At 32.5% G+C, this 21,308-nt stretch overlaps 1 protein-coding gene across 1 annotated transcript in view; it reads left to right on the top strand.

Annotated features, from left to right (window-relative positions):
• The first annotated feature begins 6,898 nt into the window (after nt 1-6,898).
• The window catches only part of LOC131075836 (MADS-box transcription factor 13), a 51,810-nt gene continuing 37,400 nt past the window's right edge, over nt 6,899-21,308 (top strand). Inside the window, exons 1-2 of the mRNA XM_058012756.2 lie at nt 6,899-7,256; nt 20,848-20,915. Of these exons, the coding sequence (XP_057868739.1) occupies nt 7,067-7,256; nt 20,848-20,915 (258 nt within the window). The 5' untranslated portion in view covers nt 6,899-7,066. The remainder of the gene's footprint in view (nt 7,257-20,847; nt 20,916-21,308) is intronic.

A 21,308-nucleotide genomic window follows, 5' to 3' on the forward strand; every position in this document is an offset into this window, starting at 1 on the left:
TAGAGAAGATAAGTAAGTAGAAGAATGCATTAAAAAAAGAAATATTCAAGTCATATTGAATGGATTTAATTACTTTGGTAAATACTAATAAAGTTAAATGAAAGACTTTCACTTTATGAATTGAGTTGTGTATATTATGTTTGAGGTTTAAATTGTTTAAATATAATATCTTTTAGCTTGATTAGGTTTATTAACCAATCTTAAATTGGTGTCAAATCTAGTTTGATTATGTTGACAAGTGAATGTACAAATTATCATAGGTAGCCAGTATGGCTTCTACAAAACAGGGTTAGAGAGTAAATGGAACTAGAGGCATGGAGCCTGAAATTGCAAAAGCGAGTAGAGGTCTTACAACATGAATGGACACAATAAAGATGGCTCATAGAAGAGGAGTCAAAATAGAGGATGATAGAGAAGATGAGGAAGATAAAACTATTGAATAAGGCAAGGAAGTAAACTAGCAAGGGATCAACCCAGGAGAGGAGTGATACATCAAGGCCATCACCAAAATAAATTCTAAGCCTCGATTTAATCCTTTAAATTCTAGAGGTGGTTTAAATGTAGATGAACTATTTGTCTAGATTGGAGAAGTAGATAAGTAGTTTGAATATGAAAACATAAAAGAAGATCAAAAGGTGAAATATGCACACACCAAGTTGTAGGGACATGCATCCCTATGGTGGGATTACTTGTAAACTAATTCACAACAAAGGTGAAAGGATAAAATCAAGCCATGGTGACAAAAAATAAGTCAAAATTCTCACCAACATATTATCAAATCAGTTTTTTCAGGAAACATCAAAATCTAAAGCAAAAGGACAATAGTGTTTGAGGAATACATCGAAGAGTTCTATCGGTTAAGCATAAGAGTTGGTCATGTAGAAGGTGATACTAATAAAGTTTCAAGATACTTTAATGGTTTGCATACATCCATCCAAGATAAAATAAATGATCAATATATTTAGTATCTTGAAGGAAGAAGAACAACTCAATAGAAGGCAACAAAATAACTCCAAGGGTAGAGGCAAATTTTCACATGTAAGGGAACAATCCAGCAAAGGCATAGGTTACAAATATGAGCAAGAGGAAGAAGGCGCCTTTCATACAAGTAGAAAGGAAGGTAAAGGAAGAGGAGACTTCCTTAGAGGAATAAGAGACTACTCTCATGGAAGAGGGTCATTCGTAAGAGGTAGAGGAAGAAGTTTTAGCAGTACATATTTTCAATGTGGTGAAATAGGACATTGGGAATTTGAATGTCCAAAAATCCATTATGATTCAAAGGGAAAGGAAAAGAGGCAAGAGTGTAGGTAGAATAAGCTGAAAATAAAAAGGAAAATTCATCAAAACATGGAGAAGATCTCGGGGAAGGAGAGTCATTAATGATGCAAATAAACATGTTAAATTTAGATAAGGAGAAATTTGAATCTAGCCAAAGAAGAAGTGTATTTTGAACAACATGTAAAGTGAATGGGAAATGCTGCAGGGTCATCATGGACTTTGGTAGCACCAACAACATAGTATCTAAATAGATGACCTAAATAAGTTAAAATGAAAAGAATCAAACACCCCAACGCATATCAAGTTTTGTGGTTGCAAAACAAGCATAATTTAATGACAAATGAGCAAACTTTGTCAAGTTTTTAGATTGACAATTATAAAAATGAGATTATATGTGATGTGATGCCAATACATGTGTGTCATTTACTCTTGGGAAGGTCATCGCAATTCAATAGGTGGGCTATTCATGATCATGAATTAAATTCATACACAATAAAGAAAGCTAGAAATCAATATGCCTTAATTCTATTGTAGCATAGGGAAGAAGAAAGTAAAGACAAATAAAAGGTATGTTTGATTTCTTGGAAGAATTTTGTAAAAGAGTTATAAGAGGAGGCATCATTTTCAATTATTTTAATGCTTGCAATAGTTGAGATAGTGAATAAGGATGAAAAATAAATAAAAAATAGTTGTAGCTAAGATTCCTTTAGAGGACATAAAGGTATTGGAAGGAATAGTTGATAGTGAGCAAGATGTTGTAGCAGTGACAAAGAAAGAAGATGTTGTAATGACAATCAAGGAAGAAGTAAAACCAAACTTTCTTGAGTTTAAGAGAGATAATTCACATGTCAAAAAACGTGAGATAGTGAGTGTAGAGTTGGAAAAGAGAGTAAATATACAAATCTAGACTAAATTATTGATATTAATTTGTATCAAGAAAATAAATGTGTGATGTTGTGGGGAATAGTGTAAGTAAATATTTGTGGAGATGACATAAATATGGTGTGTTGAATCCCACAAAAGAAAAGAAGCATAAGATCTACAATTGGGGATGAAATATGGTGGAGATGATTCCATCGAGTGAAGAAGAAGAGTGCAAAGAAGATTTGTTGGAGGACGATTTTTTTTTCTAGCGAAGTGAAGGAAGGAAAAAGAAAAACTAATTGAGCTTTAGTAATAGGGCTTCACTGTAGATTGCTAGTAACCTTAAAGAATGGTTCAACCATTCAACTCCGATTTGTGATCTATGCTAACAAATTCTCTACTTGATGTGTCCTTCAAAACGATCATCAACAACACCTCTATTCTAGTTGTTTGAATTAAGATTTTGGCAGCTTTAGATTTAATTCTTTAGTTTTGTTTTGATATTTTCTCTGGTAAGAGAATTTATGAATATTTTTAATTTGTTTCAGCAATCATAAATTTCTTTATGACATCTACAAAATTGTTATATCTAAAAGTTTACACATCAAAACAAGCCCATGGGAAAGATGGGCATGTAGTTCGAAAGAATGTGAAACAAAATGTAAATGAATGAACAATGTAGAGACTATGTGGAGTTGGGAGGGCACCAAGAACTTGAAAGCAGAAAAAAATAATGTGATGTGAAGGGGCACATGAAATTTGAAAATAGAACCTCCAAAGTTAGAATTAAAGTAGCTGACACAGAGAAGAAATGAGAAGTCAATAACAATAGCTAGAAAATTACTATGAAAAGGCTAAACAAGAGAGAATTAGTGTTGAAAATGGAAGAGAAGCATGAGTAAAGAGAAAAAAATTGGATGTGAATGCAAGAAGAAAGGGGACACACAAAGGTCATAAAAAAGGAAGGGAGTTGTTGTGCATAGGAGTATGGAATAATAAAGAAAAGAACATAATCTCTAGTGGAAGGTCGCATAAGAGGGGAAGGGGATATGGAAAGTGGGATATAATGTGTGGGATTAGATAGAGGTATTAAAACACCAAGAAATAGTTGCGCCCAAGAATGAAAATGGACAAGGAGTCTATACCATGAAGTAAAAAAAATGCTGAGAACATATAAATTATTGTTCAATTTGGAGTGAGTGGTGAGTAGTGTGGAAGTAAAGTAAAACAAAAAAAAATGGAGACAAAATATGAATTGTTGTTCAATTTGGAGTGAGTGGTGAGTATTTTGAGTTTTAGGAAGGTCAACCAAGAGAGACACTAAAAGAATATTTGGAACGTGTATGGAGATGAGTGAGGGGAGTAGTGCTAGTAGAGTACATAAATAAGTAGAGGAATGCACAAAAAATAGAGAAATGTTGAAGTTTTATTAAATGTGTTTAATTACCTAGCAAATATTAATAAAGTTTGAAAGATTTTCACCTTGTGAATTGAGTTGCATATATTTTTTTAAGTTGGAATTGTTTATCTACAATATCTTTCAACCTAATAAGGCTCAGAGTATAGACCCGCACAGTTATTTTAGTGAGGATTAAAATCCTCCCCTACATTCAACATTGATAGATGATGGCCTAAAAGAGAAATGGTCAACGATGAAAGATTATGGACCATCTTGTTACTTTGGGAAGCCTAAAAGTGTTCAAAATAGGTCTAGTACTCAACAAAGTTCAAAGTAGGTCTAGTACTCAACAAATTAAATAAAAAAATAGAGAAAAAATAATGTATATTAGGAGGAACTGGTAATCATTCTATCAATTCATTATTACACTTAGTTATTATGGTGCCATTAAAGAAGAGAAACAAACAAGAACCTAGCATTGACGCCCATTTCTTACATTAAAGACTTAGTGAATATAATGTAGATCCAAACGTGTGTTGGTGCCTATTGAAATAGTCACTAAGAAATCTCTTAGTCTTAGGGAGGGTGAGCAAAAAATGTAAGGTTTTCAAGTATTGAATGCTTAAAAATACTTGGAAAGCTGGCAGCATCTCATAATTAAATGGGAAGGGATGCAAAGTTAAATTTAATATGGTTGGTCAAGACAAAAAGAAGAGGCAACATTGTTAAAATCTATCAATTGGATGAAAGTAGTGGCACTTTGCGTACTCATAACACAACATGTCAAACACACACCACTCTTATGCCATATGCAACAAGAGGGTGATCCTAACCCACTATTGGTCACCCACCCACATGGACAAAATTTATTCACTCCACTTATTATTGGAATTCATTTGGATGATTAGCTGAATATATGTCGAAACTTAGTTTTTTGTTTGTCTTGGAACTATTGAGGTGGGAAGGATTTTTTATAAATCAATTCACATGGCACTCCATGTGGAGCCCCAATGTTACCCCACTCCACTATGGGCCCCTCTACCCTACCTTCAATATGTGAATGAACATTTTCTCTTTACTCGTATTCTCACTTTCATTTTTTTTTTTTCAATTTATCACATGTTAATGAGCCTTGAATGGGTGCCTAAGTTTCCTTTTTGATATTTTTTTCATATTTTATTTCAAATAGGGCACATTGTATAAATAAATTGGGTGGTCCTCTTAAAATTATATTATATGCCTATATATGTATATTTTCCTTCAATTTTTTAAGATGCATATGCATGGGTTTTATGGAATTGATGTTAGGAATAGTGCATATTTAGAATTTTAAAATTTTGGGATAAATTTTTAAACTATACAATTAATATTTTGAATATGAGATTTGAAATTATCATGAATTTGATGTTGCAACATCTTCTACAAATAGAAAACTTGAAGATATGATTGATCATGGTTTTTGTTACATTTTTCAATTATTCTTGCACAACTTTCCAATTGCTTTGGCAATATATGGATATCATCTATGATCATCATCCTTCATGTTCAAACAAATTAAGTACAAAGGACTTAGAAGCACATATGAAATGAGAAAAGTATTATATTAGGGAACTCAATTTAGTTTAAAAATTACATAATCTAAAATTATCTTTTCCTATTCATGACATTTTCTATAAAACTACAAAAGTGTTTGCTAGTTAAAAAAACAATTATCTTTGGTTGGTTATTAACTAGACACACATATTTAAAATCGGATAGAAAAATTTGGCATCCACAAGGTTTTATTGAAATGTTACAAACATGGAGGTTAGGAAAAAGAGGCCCCAATGTTTCAAGAAGACATTGGGTGTGTTGCACAAGTGTCAACACTAAATATTTAAGTCTATCTTAGAACCTTTAATTCCTTCACTGAAAGCGTTTGCTTGAGTTGGACTTTGTTGCCATGAAGTTTATATGATCTTTTTATGAATCACACTCCCACCATCCATAAAATTTACGATTCATTCATCACATAATTTTTATCACTAGTCTAATGCTTGTTACTATTAAAGTTATCTCTTTGTCACAATTTCTCAACTAATGAAAATTTCATACAACCCTAACCCATGTTTGCCATTTCAACATATTTTTTTATACATTGATAAATCTCAATTCTCATCACTTAAGGGTCTAATATCTACAATGATAATATTAAATTAAGCATAATGTGCATTTTATTTTCTTACATAATTAGTGTTTAAAATTGTCAAACTTCTAATAAAAAGAAAGTACTTTTCAATTAAAAATTTTACACATAAAACATATTTATGTGCTTTAGTTAAAAATATAGAACTTGTGAGAAGCACTAAAAAACATATGAATAGATGACAAGATTTTAAATGTCCACAAGACTAAAGCCAATCCATAGAACGACCAACCCTTCAATTTCTACCTTTTAAAATGCTTTTGATGACGAATTCTCCCATTTTCAACCATCCCCCTAATTATTTTTTTTATATTTAACTACTTCTAAATTATTGTTGTTGTTTCTAGATATGAATGTGTGTGAGATATCTTTTTGCATCAATGTTCCAAACCACGCTATGTGATCTATCATCAAGATGATAATAGAGATTTTTTTGCATCAATGTTTTGGACCACACCCCATCAATGTGTGGGATTTTTTTTCAAACCACACTCTGTGATCCATCATCAAGATTGTAACTATCTCCCTAGTGCTCTCTATCATCATCTTATGGATCATGAAACATGATTTTGATCTATTATTGAGATTATAACAATCTCCTCATGCTCTCTATCATCATCTGATGATGGATCATCAACCCTAATCCAATGCAAAAAAATCTCACATATTCTAATCCAGAAACAACAAAAAGAGGACTTATTAGTAGGATAGGTGAAGTTTGTCATGTTATAGGAGTAGTACCTACAGATGGACTGTAGCATCTACAGTACATTCAAAATAATGAGCTAAGCTAGAAGCAGATCTGGCTTAAAAAAATGAACAAATTCTACCTACGCATGGGTTACTTTTCTGGTTCACTTTGTATTATTAGTTGAAAATTCCCAGATGGTACGGAAGCATTAATATATATGTGGTTCTCAGTGCTTTAAAATCTTAATGGAACACTGAGTTGTATTGGTTATCGGGCAAATCTACAATGAGTACACGGCATCGTTTTACAGCTGTTGCCCACTAGGAAAGGGTGAAGAGATATGCATTGAATCTTCACATCCATATCCTACCAATAGATTTTGTGCACTTGAATTGCAGTATTGAAATCTGCACAAGTCCTATTAACCTCGTAAACATCATGGTATAAAGACAAAAATAAATTGAATTATTGCTGTAGTGGGTACTGACTGCAGACATGAGTGATCAAAACAAATTGGGAACTTTGACACGATTGCAGTTATCACAGGCGTAAGACTAGACTAAAATGTACATCCACCTCATTTCCCAACAAAAGATGACCCGCACTATTTGTTTTTTCTGGGCGAAACATCACTTTTTCTGTAGAGACAATGGTAATGGTAGTCATTATATACTGGAGCCAAAGTACTGGTAGTCTTTCTGTACATCACTTTTTCTGTAGAGACAACTTTGGCTCCACTTATTTCATCTCAATCCATCTCTCCAATAGCGGCAGTCCTGCAGAACAAAGAAGAATTCCCACTGTTAGAGCATTTGCGAACCGTTTCCATCATTTAACAGGTACCCATTTTTGTCCACTGCTAAATGAGTCTGATTGTTATTTTTATATGGTTACCATTTTGGGCTTTCTTTGATTCAGCAAAATAAGAAAAAATGATAGGAAGAACCAAATCGAGAATGTTTGTTGCACTTGAAATGCAATCAATAAATGCTAAATATAACAAGTTGAGAAATTTTTGATCTAAAACAGTTTCAAAAAATATTTGGTGTGACTATTGTTATTTTGAAAAATGCTTCTGTTTGCTTTTCAAAATGATTGAAATCTGCACAGATGAGTGTTTGGTAGCTTGTGTGAGGATTTTTCTTTTTCTATTTAGTTTTTCTGTTAAACTGCATGATCGGATGTTAGGTTTAGGTTCTAAATATTTTGATTTGATTCTGTGCATCTTTGATGACAAAAAGATACATACAGTTAAATCTAAAAACTCAAATCACAACTGCTGTGAAAACCTAATGTCTAGTAAATAAAATAAGAACTCACAGATAACTCCTAACAGATGAATAAGTGTGCAGTTGTCTGTATTCTGTCTTAACTCTAACCCTAGAATCTCTACTTAAACGTTCTTATTATTTCTGTTCTGGGTCATCATATTTTACGAAAAGGGAAGGACATGCTCTAGCGACGTTCGTATTACGTGAACAGATTATAAGAGTACTTTTTATGAATGTTTTGGAATAGATTTTATGATCTATTATCTGTATTTTTTCTTCTTGTTTATTCATTTGTAATATAATTCTTAAACATTCAACTATAAAAATTTCATATCTTTAAATGTTTTTAATATGATTTGTTGCTATATGAGTTTTAGGCCAAGAACGTAGACTTTGTTATGGGATCTTAACAACCAAGATAATCATATAATTTCTTTTGTAGTATCTTAGAGCTTGAGATTTTTTTCGATATTTATTGTTCTTTCATCTTATAAACAGAACTAGAAGAATGTTTAAAAGTTAAAAGAGAAAGAATGTTTAAATGTTTAAAAGTTAAAAGAGAAAGAATGTTTAAATGTTTAAAAGTTAAAAGAGAATATATAATATGCTATTGTAAGGTGGGAAAACGTATCTTCTGAAATTATCTGAAAGTTAAATAGAATTGATATTAGATATAAAAAGCTGAATTTGATAAATGATTTAAAGTGAATTAGTTGAGAATATAAATTGATATGTTTTGAAACTAGTTGATACTTAGAGTTTTTAAGTATCATGGAATTCAAACTTACATGATCGATAGTTGTGGTGGATGATAATAAAATAGATTCTAAGACTCTATCCTGATTAGAAGACTAAGATAGCAAAACCTAAGAAATTGGGAGCTGGGATAGAATTGCAATAGTGTTCCTACCTTGCAAAACTTTAATTTTGTTTAATGACTGTGATTTGGTCCAAGGTTAAATTTGATCCTCCAAACTTGCAAAAGTATTTGCTTGGTGCTATCTAACTCAATAAAAATAATGGTGCTACTAAGAAGATCATGCGACATTCTATACAATGATGTCAAAGTATGCTAACCTCCTTTAATCTTTTTTGTAGCCCCAAAGCTGAGTCAACAATAAAGAGATAAAATGATAATGGTGAATGTTGAGTGCATGTGTAGACAAAGTTGTTCATTGTGAACCTACAAAATATTAGAGTTTGTTTGTTTTATAGAGTTGTTTTCTTACTTTGATTTAGAGTAATTGTTTGATCTTATAAACGTGTTCAGATAATTTTATAAAATGATTTAGGGATGATTTCTTTAAATACATATGCTCTATATGCATAAATTAGGCCTTTTAGGTATCTCCTTATAACATAATCATGTTTGCAAGTTAGGTAATTGTAAGGATCCCTTCAAAATATAATCTCGTGTACAATTTGGTTAATTCTAAATGGACCTCCTTAAGAACATAAGCATGGGTGCAAAGTAGTGCAAAACGAGAGGGAAATATGTCATGATATGCCACTTTTTGGTTTATATTTTATCTTTTGGTGCATGTGTAAATTGATTTGCTTGATCAAATGCGTTTTCTCAACTTGTAACATATTTGCAAAGATTGAATATATGAAATTAGTAATAATACATCCTCTTTTGTGCATACTACTAAGAAGTGCACATGAATTGAGAGCATAAAAGGGAAGTGATTTCATGTTTGAAAATAGTGTACAACAAAGTATTATACATAAATACAAAATTTGAGTAGAGAATACATATCTTCAATTAGGGTTCAAGGTCATGGAATAATCCACACATACTCCACTCACAAATGACAAAACGAGATCTTACCTGACATTTCCATCTAGCTAGACTACATTAATAAGATGAGAAGAAAGTTCATGCAATTGATGGGCATAATTGAACCTGAGATGAGTGAAAAACTTATCCAACGCTGTGCACTTTGCTCCACTTGCAACTAAACTCAATGCCATAGATATGCTCACAAGAGAGAAAACAACATTCTTGTCTACACTCGTAGTGCTTCATTTGAAAATCAAGTGAAAAATTTGTTTGACTGTTAATTGAAGACCTTAAGACTTGAAATTCATTGCTCCTTAGTTTAATGCATACAAGTATCCCTACAAAATAGAATTGTGCATCCATAGTTTGACTCAACTTCAATTGTAAGCATTAAAATTGAAAAAAAAGAAATATAAACAATTTGAAAGTAGAAGATGGAAATCGAATTAATATATAATATGAGATGCAAAACTCAAAATCAACGCATTTTGATTTTATTGAATGATTGATTTCAATAGACTAGATTTACATAAATGTGATTGTATGAAATCGATTCAAATAATGATCTTAATTATAGATTTATCTCAAGAAAATCAAACGAAAGATGAGGATGAGATCAAGGATTTAAGTTGGAAAATAAACAATTGTCTTTTCGTAATGATAAGGAGATAACGATGAATTATTTAGTTTAATTGATGATATTTATGAAGATACTCTAAGAAAATATAAAAAATTAATAATATAATATGATAAGTAAATTGTTAACTATTCCACTTAAATATGATAATAGTTATGTATCACTTAATTATTTTTATTATTAAAAATTAAAATTAAAATTGCTTGAAATTTTTTACCTAACAGAAGCTTTTCAATTCGTTATGTGAATGTAATATGTCTCTTGACACAATTATGAAATTAAATCGACCACATAATTTCTTTAACTTCAAAGCTTAAATTGTATTTATCATCACCAACATTGAATCAACTAAAAATTATAAAATATTTATTTGATGAATTATCATCTCAATAATCGTGGGATAATCTATATGTTTTTGAGATTTCATTAAAATATATATTTTTAAGCATTGTTGACATTATCTCTTGTTAAGTATTGATCTGATTAGGATCTATGATAATTACAGACAAATGCTTAACAATATTACACAAGTTAATTCAAAACTTTAATTTGAGTGAATTAACATAATAATGCTTAAATGAACAAAGCATAATAAAGGTAATGAACTGAAAGAAAGAGAGTAGAAAGATAGAAGACAAAACACAATTGATAACGGAGTTCGTTTGCGGGTCGGACTACGTCTCCGGGTCCTGCTCCAATAGGGGGACCGATCTGATTAGCTCCAAAATCAATTACAAGTGTTACAAGATATTCCCTTCAAGCACAATGGCAACATTATTCTCCAATGTGCAGGAATAATCAACAAGTCTTCAAGTTCATAATCTCCTTCTCATCACCTGGATGATTTTCAAAGGCCTAATACCCCCTTTTATACATAAAATAAGCCATAATTAGGCTAAAACCAATAAAACCATAATATATCCTTCTTATGGCAAAAATAAATCCGTTCCTAACCCCTTTCTACTTGGTTAATTCAGAACCATTCATTGGAGTAGTTTGTTTTAACTAATATTCCCTATTTAGTTAAAACTGGCAGCTTTTACTCTTTAAATACAACAAAGGCCGAAATTAATATAAGCACTATTAATAGTGCAACGGTTGACCACCATTTTAGGAGGCCAATGGTCGGGGGTTCAACACCCTCCGACCTTCCTTTTCCAGCATAGGCGGTGGGATAAGTTTATATTAATTCAACCAACTATTAATAGCAATGGCATCATGTGGTGCATCGACAAAGGATGAAATTATGAGGTAGGTGGTTATGAGTTCGAATCCAATTTTGGTGTTTAGTTGCAACAATTGAGGTTCCAGGTGTTTATTTCTAGAGTATTGGAGATAATTTATTTTATCCTTCGGATCAAGCCTCCCCACTGAAGAGCTTTCGGACCTTCGAAAGTTTGACTACTCAGAAAGTAGATGAGGGTAAAGTTCCCTCACTTTACCAATCTCCATCCATCTTGCTTTACCAGGGTGCATCCCTTTACATCCCACTTTAAGGTATTCAACACCACCTCTTTTTGAAGATCTGATGTTTCTGTCCAGGATGACATCCTCTGGCAGCTCTGACATATACTCAGGTGCAAGGTTATCAATTGAAGGGACTTGAATATTAGCCTCTTCATCAAATATCATTGGAGGCTCATACAACTTCAGATTTTCTACATTTACAACTGAGTAAATTTGCATATATGGAGGAAGATTAAGGCGGAAAGCATTGGTACCGATCTTCTCCAAGATCTCAAAGGGACCATACCTGATAGGCTTAAGCTTCTTACCTTTACCTTGCATCCTTTCCTTGCTGATATGTAACCAAACACGATCACCAACCTGAAAATGATGATCTATGCGATGCTTGTCATGTCGAGCCTTGTATTTGGCTTGGCTCTTTTCCAACTGAGCTTCTACTGCCTGATGAACTGCTTGGACTTTTTGAATGAACTTCAAAGCCTTCTCTGCATCATGACGTCCATCTTCAACATCATCTTTTCTAAAGGCAAAGTCCATTGGTGTTCTTGGCAAGTAATCGAAGCAAGTCTCAAAAGGAGACCTCTTTGTAGAAGAATGTGCTACATGGTTGTAAGCATGCTGCACATAATAAAGATTCTCATCCCACAACTTAGGATGCTTGCTACAGTAACCTCTAAGCAGATGAACAATTGTCCTATTCACTACCTATGTCTGTCTGTCAGTCTGCGGATGGAAGGCTGTACTCTTCTTCAACTTGGTGTCCATGAGTCCCCACAAAGATGTCCAAAATTCCCCTAAGAATCGAGAATCTCGACCCGATACAATAGAAGTAGGTAACCCAAAATGAACCCATACAAATTGGAAGTACATATGAGCTGTTAGTTCAGCAGTGACCTGTTTCTTACAAGGCATTAGAATACACATTTTGCTGAACCGATCAACAACAACATACAAATAATCATGTTCCTTCCTAGACATAGGTAAACCTCCCACAAAGTCCATAGACACACTTTCCCATGGACGGGATGGTACAGGTAATGGTGTGTACAAACCCAATTTCTTGTTACTTGGTTTACTGGTTGCACACATTACACATCCCTTTATATACTTTGTAACAGTTTCCTGCATACGAGGCCAGTAACAATACTTTTGTAATTGAACCAATGTTTTACTTACCTCGAAATGTCCTGCAATCAAAGAGGTATGTGCTTTTCGAATCCCCTGTGCCTGTTCATCTTTAGGAACACATAATTTACCCAAGTGGTACAACAAGTTATCCTGCACATAGTAATCTTTTTCTTCTACATGTTTACCCTGGATTAAAACTGCATATATATCCTTAAAGTTCTCATCATTAGCATATTGTTCCTGAAAACTTTCATGAACCATGGAACTATTTTTAAGGATTATCAAAGCATTCTTAACTGGAGGCCTAGAGAGCATATCTGCTACTTTGTTATGGGCACCTTTCTTATACTTAATCACCAAATGAAACTGTTGAAGAAAACCCATCCACCTAAAATGCCTACTTTGTTGCAGTTTAGACTGTGAGTGCAAATACTGAAGTGGTTGATGATCAGTGTGGATTGCAGTTTCTTTGCCCATTAAGTAGTGTTTCCATTTCTTAACACTCTGAACTAAAGCATAAAGTTCCTTATCATAAGTGGGATAGTTACTTACTGCGCTTGAAAAAGTTTCAGAGTGGTAGCAGATTGGTTTACCTCCTTGCATGAGTATAGCTCCCATGACAAACCCACTTGCATTTGTCTCGATCTCAAATGGTTGATGTAAATCCGGTAAAGCCAAAACTGGTGTGGTGCTCAACTTTTCCTTCAAAGTGTCAAAAGCCTTCTGTTGTGGACCTCCCCACTAAAAAGTTGCCTTCGTACTGGTCAATGCGTGCAATGATGAAGCAATAAAAGAGAAGTTTGCAATGAACTTCCTCCAGTACTGAATTGCACCTAAAAAACTCCTGACTTCTGTGACTGTACTTGGCTTAGGCCATTTTACAATACAATCAACCTTCGCAGGGTCTACTTTTACTTGACCATTCCCTATGACATAGCCTAGGTACACTAAGGATGTCTTAGCAAACTCGCATTTAGACATCTTTACAAAAAGTTTTTCTTTCCTTAATACATCAAGGATTTTTTTAACATGAATTACATGATCTTCCCAAGACTTGCTGAATACAAGAATATCATCTAGGTAGACTATGACAAAATCATCAACAAAAGGACGAAAGACATCATTCATGACTCTCATGAATGTAGCCGGTGCATTACAAAGCTCGAAGGGCATAACCAACCACTCGTAAAGCCTTGTTTTGTCTTAAAAGCAGTTTTCCAAATATCATTTTCTGCAATTTGTATCTGATGATATCCACTACGCAAGTCTAACTTAGTGAAATAAATTGCATGTTTCAACTGATCAAGTAAATCATCAATTCTAGGAAGAGGGTACCTGTTCTTTACCGTTGTCTTGTTCAGAGCCTTGTAGTCGATGCACATTCTCCAAGTCCCATCTTTCTTTGGAACCAACACAATAGGAGAACTGCAAGGAGATGTACTAGGACGAATAACTCCTTTCTCAACCAACTCTTGAACCTGCTTTTTGATCTCTTCATTTTGCAAGACTGATAACCGGTACATGCCAATGTTTGGAAGTGGCACATCTTGTTGCAATTGGATCTCATTCTGTATCTCTCTCTTAGGAGGCAATCCTTTTGGTTCTTGAAACAAGTCATCGTAAGCGGAAACAACTTTGACCATTTCAGCCTTATGTTTAGGATCACATCCTTTAAATGCCTCAGATGTTTCTTCCTCTTTGGCTTTTACAAGCATTAATACAAAGTTCTTACTAGAGTTGACTAACCTTTTCATCTGACCAGCATTAACTAGTGCAAGATTAGTCTTTACCTTATGTGCCCGTACAATGTATTCAACCTTATCTTTAAAAAGATGGTATTTGTTCTCCCCTCTATAGAAGATAGCATGTCGATCATACAAATAGGGACTCCCAAGTACAAGACCACAAATATCTAAAGGGACTACATCAACTTCTACCTCATCTACAAAGTTTGCAGTGATAGCAAATCTTATCTTACATAGTTTAGTTACTTGCAATTGTGCATCATTGCAAACCCATCCTAGAGGGTATGGTTTTGAATGAGGTGTTGTAGTCAAGTTAAGCTTTTTAACGATTTCTTCAGATATCAAGTTAACTTGAGAACCCGTATCAAATAATGTATCAACTTTAGTATGTTTGATAACAACCCGAATATGAAATAATTCATTCCTTTGCTTATCATTCTTAGGAGTAGAATCTTTACTTGTACTTGCACTTATATTAGAAGAACTTGTAGCTGATGAGAGATATCTACCTTTTTCTTTACCTTGGATTCCAACAACAACGATCTTTGTCTCATCTCCAGAGTCAGATCCAAGATCCTGTTGAACTATAGCAGCAGTCTTTTGTTTGTCTTTGTTTCCACCATATCTCTTTGGCCTCTTTTTAGGGTGCAGCTTCCAGCACCTAGAATCATCATGCCCTTCTTTCTTTCAATGTGAGCATGTGGGTGTTTCACCCACCCCCTTTCTTCACTGTAGCTATCTTTTTCCCCTTCCCTTTGTTTTGGGATTTGTTCTCAGACTTAGATGGCTTCTTATCAGACTTATCAATAAAAGAACCCTTACCTCTTGACTCTAGGTGTGTGGCTTGGACACAGACTTCATCAAAGTTACTAGGATTCAAGACCAAAATTGAATGTCTTAGATAAGAGTGAAGACCACCTATGTACTTAAGCAACGTGTCCTGGGTATACAATGGAACATTTAATGCAATAGCCTTCTTTTTGAATTCATGGGTGTAATCCTGGATAGACTGACCTTTCCCTTGCCTAAAAAGTTGCCAGCTCATCATTAGCTGTTGCATATGGCCTAGGGGATAGAATTGCTTCTTGAGAGCATTAACAAAGTCTGACCAAGTTAAATTGATTTTACCATGTTGTGAAAACCCATCCTGAATTCTACTCTCCCACCAGGTTAGAGCCGTACCTCCTAACCAAAGAGTAGCTAACTGGATCCTATTGGCATCATCTAAGAGGTTTTGGACTTTACAATAGACTTAAACCTGCTGAATCCAATCATCTACGTTTTCAGCATTTAATTCCCCACAATACTTTGGTAGATCAAATTTTACATCCAATTTAATCTTAGGCTTATGTGAACTCTTGAAAAGAGAAGAAGACTCAGAATGAGTAGAAGAGGGAGAAGATGGGGAAGAAGGAGAAGGAGGAGATGGAGGTGTTTTTGGAGGCTCACGGTCACCTCTTGGTCTTTTTTCTTTATTCTCACGCGCTGCACGTCTTCGCATCTTGTCCTCTCTCTCTTGTACTAAAACTTGTACAATGGTTTCCAAATTCTGAAGAGTCTTCTGAATACTCTTGTCTTCAAAACCTTGTCCACCATCTTTTTCTTCCATCTGTGTTGGTGTGTTGGTGGATTAGTTCTTCGTTTTCCAATCTCAGGATTATATTCTTCAAGCTTGCCTTCGCCTCTTTGAATCCTAGATCTTGTTAGCATTCAATTCTGCAATACTAGTCAAACAAAGCTCTGATACCAAACTTGATCTAATTAGGATCTATGATAATTACAGACAAATGCTTAACAATATTACACAAGTTAATTCAAAACTTTAATTTGAGCGAATTAACATAATAATGCTTAAATGAACAAAGCATAATAAAGGTAATGAACTGAAAGAAAGAGAGTAGAAAGATAGAAGACAAAACACAAATGATAACGGAGTTCGTTTGCGGGTCGGACTACGTCTCCGGGTCCTGCTCCAATAGGGGGACTGATCCGATTAGCTCCAAAATCAATTACAAGTGTTACAAGATATTCCCTTCAAGCACAATGGCACCATTATTCTCCAATGTGCAGGAATAATCAACAAGTCTTCAAGTTCATAATCTCCTTCTCGTCACCTGGATGATTTTCAAAGGCCTAATACCCCCTTTTATACATAAAATAAGCCATAATTAGGCTAAAACCAATAAAACCATAATATATCCTTCTTATGGCAAAAATAAATCCGTTCCTAACCCCTTTCTACTTGGTTAATTCGGAACCATTCATTGGAGTAGTTTGTTTTAACTAATATTCCCTATTTAGTTAAAACTGGCAGCTTTTACTCTTTAAATACAACAAAGGCCGAAATTAATATAAGCATTATTAATAGTGCAACAGTTGACCACCATTTTAGGAGGCCAGTGGTCGGGGGTTCAACACCCTTCGACCTTCCTTTTCCAGCATAGGCGGTGGGATAAGTTTAAATTAATTCAACCAACTATTAATAGCAACGACATCATGTGGTGCACCGGCAAAGGGTGAAATTATGAGGTAGGTGGTTATGAGTTCGAATCCAATTTTGGTGTTTAGTTGCAACAATTGAGGTTCCAGGTGTTTATTTCTAGAGTATTGGAGATAATTTATTTTATCCTCTGGATCAAGTATTCATCCCTATTGAGTATAAAAAAAAATTAAAAAAAAAAAATTGACGAAGGTACCCATCCCATCAGCAAAATAGGTTCGATCTAATTTTTTCATTCAAAAGAAAAATTTGAAGAAAACCCAACATGTGACTCATGACTTGTGTCATTTACACCATGTAAACTTGCTACCATTGTTGTATATAATAATAATTACATAAGGTCTTCGATATATGATATTTACCAATGAAATGGTACTTCTAACCACTATTTCTATTATTATATTTTTGGACTAAATGCATACAAATACATATAACAACACATCTACATGTTATTAAAGTATAACATTTCAACTAAAAAATACTATTATAAAAGATATTCATAACTTTTGCATCAAAATTGCTGGTTAAATTTAGTTCACAAAATTAATCAATGGTATTTTCTTTTTTCAATGATGAATCAATGTAAAATTGTTAATTGAATTTAGGTCACTTAAAGTTAGTAATGTGATTAATATATGATAAGATTTACAAATGTGAATAAGATTGAGCTTAAATTTAATAATTAACAAAGATTACATAATTTGTTGAGGAATTTGGAAAAATAATTTAACTAATTTTAGTTCATACGTAAAATATGGATTGACAAGAAATATGATCAAATATTGAATGTGGAAAGAATGTATAGCATATCATACAACATAACTTTTGCTTTGTGTATCTTCATATCACACAACATGTATAATAGTCATATGTATCTTTTGGCGTCTATGTAAGTCCTTGATACTTTGGATGGAGAATTTAAAGTTCAGGGATGCTATATTTTGGACTTCTTATAGATTCATTTTGTGACCATGCTCCGAGTCTATATGTACCAAATCTATTGTATATGCTCTTATATTAATATAAAATTTCAGGCTATAGCCTTTTATAGAGAAATAAAAAAAATTAACATATATCAAAAGTTTTGGGCCCAAGATCTCTACGTGGCTATTCAATTTATAACACATAAAAACTAATGGTTGATAAAAAAAATAGTTAATGTTCACATAAATGGAAAGGAAATATTTGAAATGCTATTATAATTTAACATAAAATATAGATAACAATTTAGAACCAATGACAGTTCAATTGTAATTTGTATTCCTTGCATGAAAAGTTTTAGAGTGCAAAGACTTTATGAAGGAACTCATCTCTTGTTTATAATATTTCTTTTGATTGTAAGTGTGATCCATCATTAGATGTAAGAGAACATTTCGGGTCACACTCCATGATCCATCATCAAGATGTAAGAGAACAAATATAAGAGAAAGAATAAAGTCTATAGCAGGGATTGATTAAAAAGAGAGAAGGGTAGATGAGTGAAGGTATACACAGTTCAAGGTTGAAAAAATTGAAAAGAAAAGAAAAGGAGTGGGGGAAGAACTCAAGGGAACCCCTAATGTTTAAAGATAAATACAAAAATATCTTATTTGAACATGCAAAATAAGATAGCTTAAAAGTTTACTAGAGAGGAAAAATATACAATTAAAAAAGGGAATGGGACTAACCTACACCAAGCAAAAGAAAATGAAGAAACAAGAAGAATAACAATAAATAACAACTAAACAATTCCTCTCTTTAGTAATCCATGTAAAACACTTTTAGAGATATCTTATTGAGTTAATTTCAATGTTGCTATAATAAATAAAAATAATAATTATTTAATTTGATAAATAAAATAGTAAATGGTTATATTCTAAGTAAATAAAAATATGACTCAAGAAGTAATATTTTGAAATAATTATCATTTTAAATTTTAAATAGGATTTTTTATAATTATTTAATTTGATAAATAAAATAGTAAATGGTTATATTCTAAGTAAATAAAAATATGACTTAGGAAGCAATATTTTGAAATAATTATCATTTTAAATTTTAAATAAGATTTTTTATCATATCATTTATTTTATTGTTTATTTTCAATAGTAAGACATTAAATCATAACAAGTATTGTATAAAAAATAAGATTACTTTAATGTACGTTTCATTGGTTTTTCAATAAGCATTGAAATGATATTTATAATTATATTTTATTTTATGAGATGTTTATATTAAGAAAAGTTATTTTCATATGGATGATCCCATATACCCTGTTTTTTTTGTGAATAATGTACTTTTATTTAAATATTAATGGAAATGCCTATTCATCAAAAAAAAAAATTTATATATTATTTTATATTTTTTTTTTTGGCAAGGTGGCAATGCCACTTGATATATTTTATTAATAATATATAATTTTTACAATATATTTAAAAACTGGTTCAAACTGAGCTCTCAGAGGACAGAACCAACAAGAAAAACTCCGGTCATTGCTCATCAACATGACTATTAAAGAGCACAAGCCTCGACCATATTATTTGTGCTTGAAGAAATTGGCATAGCTTTTAATGCTAATAAAGAACCCAAATGATCACGAAAAACTCTCCCTATTCTTGAATCACCAGGATTTCCATGAGAGGATCCATCAAAATTCAATTTACAAAAAGGGGCATTAGGAGGATGCCATTTTATGGAACTTTTGTCTGCAGGGGTTTTCCGAATCCTTGGAAAGGTGGGTGATATAGGAATAATGATACTTTTCCAAGAAGAAATCATAAAATTGTCCCAGGAAGAGAACTCTGAATTCATATTAAAATATTTTTGAACATGAGCATTAACTTGCTCAATAATACTTTTTCCAAAATCCCAAGAACAACAGATAAATCTGATGAGTCACATCTAAAAATGCGCTTGTTTCTTTCCCACCAAATGACCCATATGACTTAAGAGGGAATTATAAACCACAAACAAGCAAATAGAGAAGATGAATACAAAACTAGCCAAGATTGAAACATGTCCCATAAAGATAAAGGCAAAGGGAATGAAAGAGATAACTTTTGGAGGACAAAATGCCAACAACTACTCGCAAACTCACAATGAAGAAAAAGATGATTGACATCTTCAAGAGCTTTACCACATAAGACACAAGAAAAGAAGGTTGCAATATTAAATTTGACTAAACGATCACTAGTCAAAATTCTATTTTGCAGCACGAGACAAGAAAAAACACCAGCTTTAGGTAATACTGAATTATTTTAACAGAACAAAAAGGCACGATGAGGAGCATTTTGATTGGCCATTTGTTGAACAACAAAATATCCTTCTTTAACAGAGTAGTTTCCCGAATTTAGAAGGGCACCAAATAAATTGATCTTTGATGTTAGAAAGGAAAGCCACTCAGTCTTGCAAATCAAATTTAAAATTTTGAAAATTTCCTGCAAGGACAATGGAAGAGTAGAGGGACCCTTCCATGAGACCTTGTGAGAAAACATATATTATTTTGATGTTATTTTATAGTTAGTATATTTTTTTTAAATTGTTTTATTTAATTTTATTCATTTAATAGTGATTTTGTAATTTTTTTCTTTTTATTATTTTTATGTAGACTCTTTAATAGTTTTTGATAACACTCTCACATGTCACTTCTTATTTTATTACCTCTCTCTCTCTCTCTCTCTCTCTCTCTCTCTCTAAGAAAAAGTGAATTTTATCATAAAAATCATGGAGTGTATATTCTTAGTTATGTATACATTTGAAGTCCAAAATGTTTGTCCTATCCTAAATAATACAACAATCTTACTATGTGGTTCTCTTTATATTTGAATTTTGTAAACTATATCTTGTTTTCTTTATAATTATTAAAAATTATGCTTTTGAAACATGACGTTAATTTTAATGATTAATGTATTATTTTATGTTAGATTTTGTTTCAAGGATGTCTTCAAGTTGCAATAGGCATTCCAATGCTCCAAACAATAATTGTAATGAGGTATGTATTATATATACATTTCCTTAATATATTTTTTAATAATTAAAATAAATTTTTGATGATAATATAAAAATTAGAAGGGACATTATAATATTTTAATATGTTTGTAAGGTATTTAAACTTAATTATAATTTTTGTACTTATGTGTTTTTGAAAGGATTGAGAGATGGACCTTAAGTAGGTAGGATTAGTTCTATCTAAGTGTGATTGTGTGTCTAAAATAATGTACGCCTATTTTATCTAAGGTTAACTCTAGCCTAGCAATAACTAGCAATCATTATACTTGTGTCCAATAGTATGACAACAAATTGGGAACATAAACTTAGAAAACTAGACTTAAGAGAAAAGAAAAATGATTTGTAATGTATGCATCTATGGTTGACTGTTGTCATT

Source organism: Cryptomeria japonica, chromosome 10 (assembly GCF_030272615.1).
Source record: "Cryptomeria japonica chromosome 10, Sugi_1.0, whole genome shotgun sequence".
NCBI lineage: Eukaryota > Viridiplantae > Streptophyta > Pinopsida > Cupressales > Cupressaceae > Cryptomeria > Cryptomeria japonica.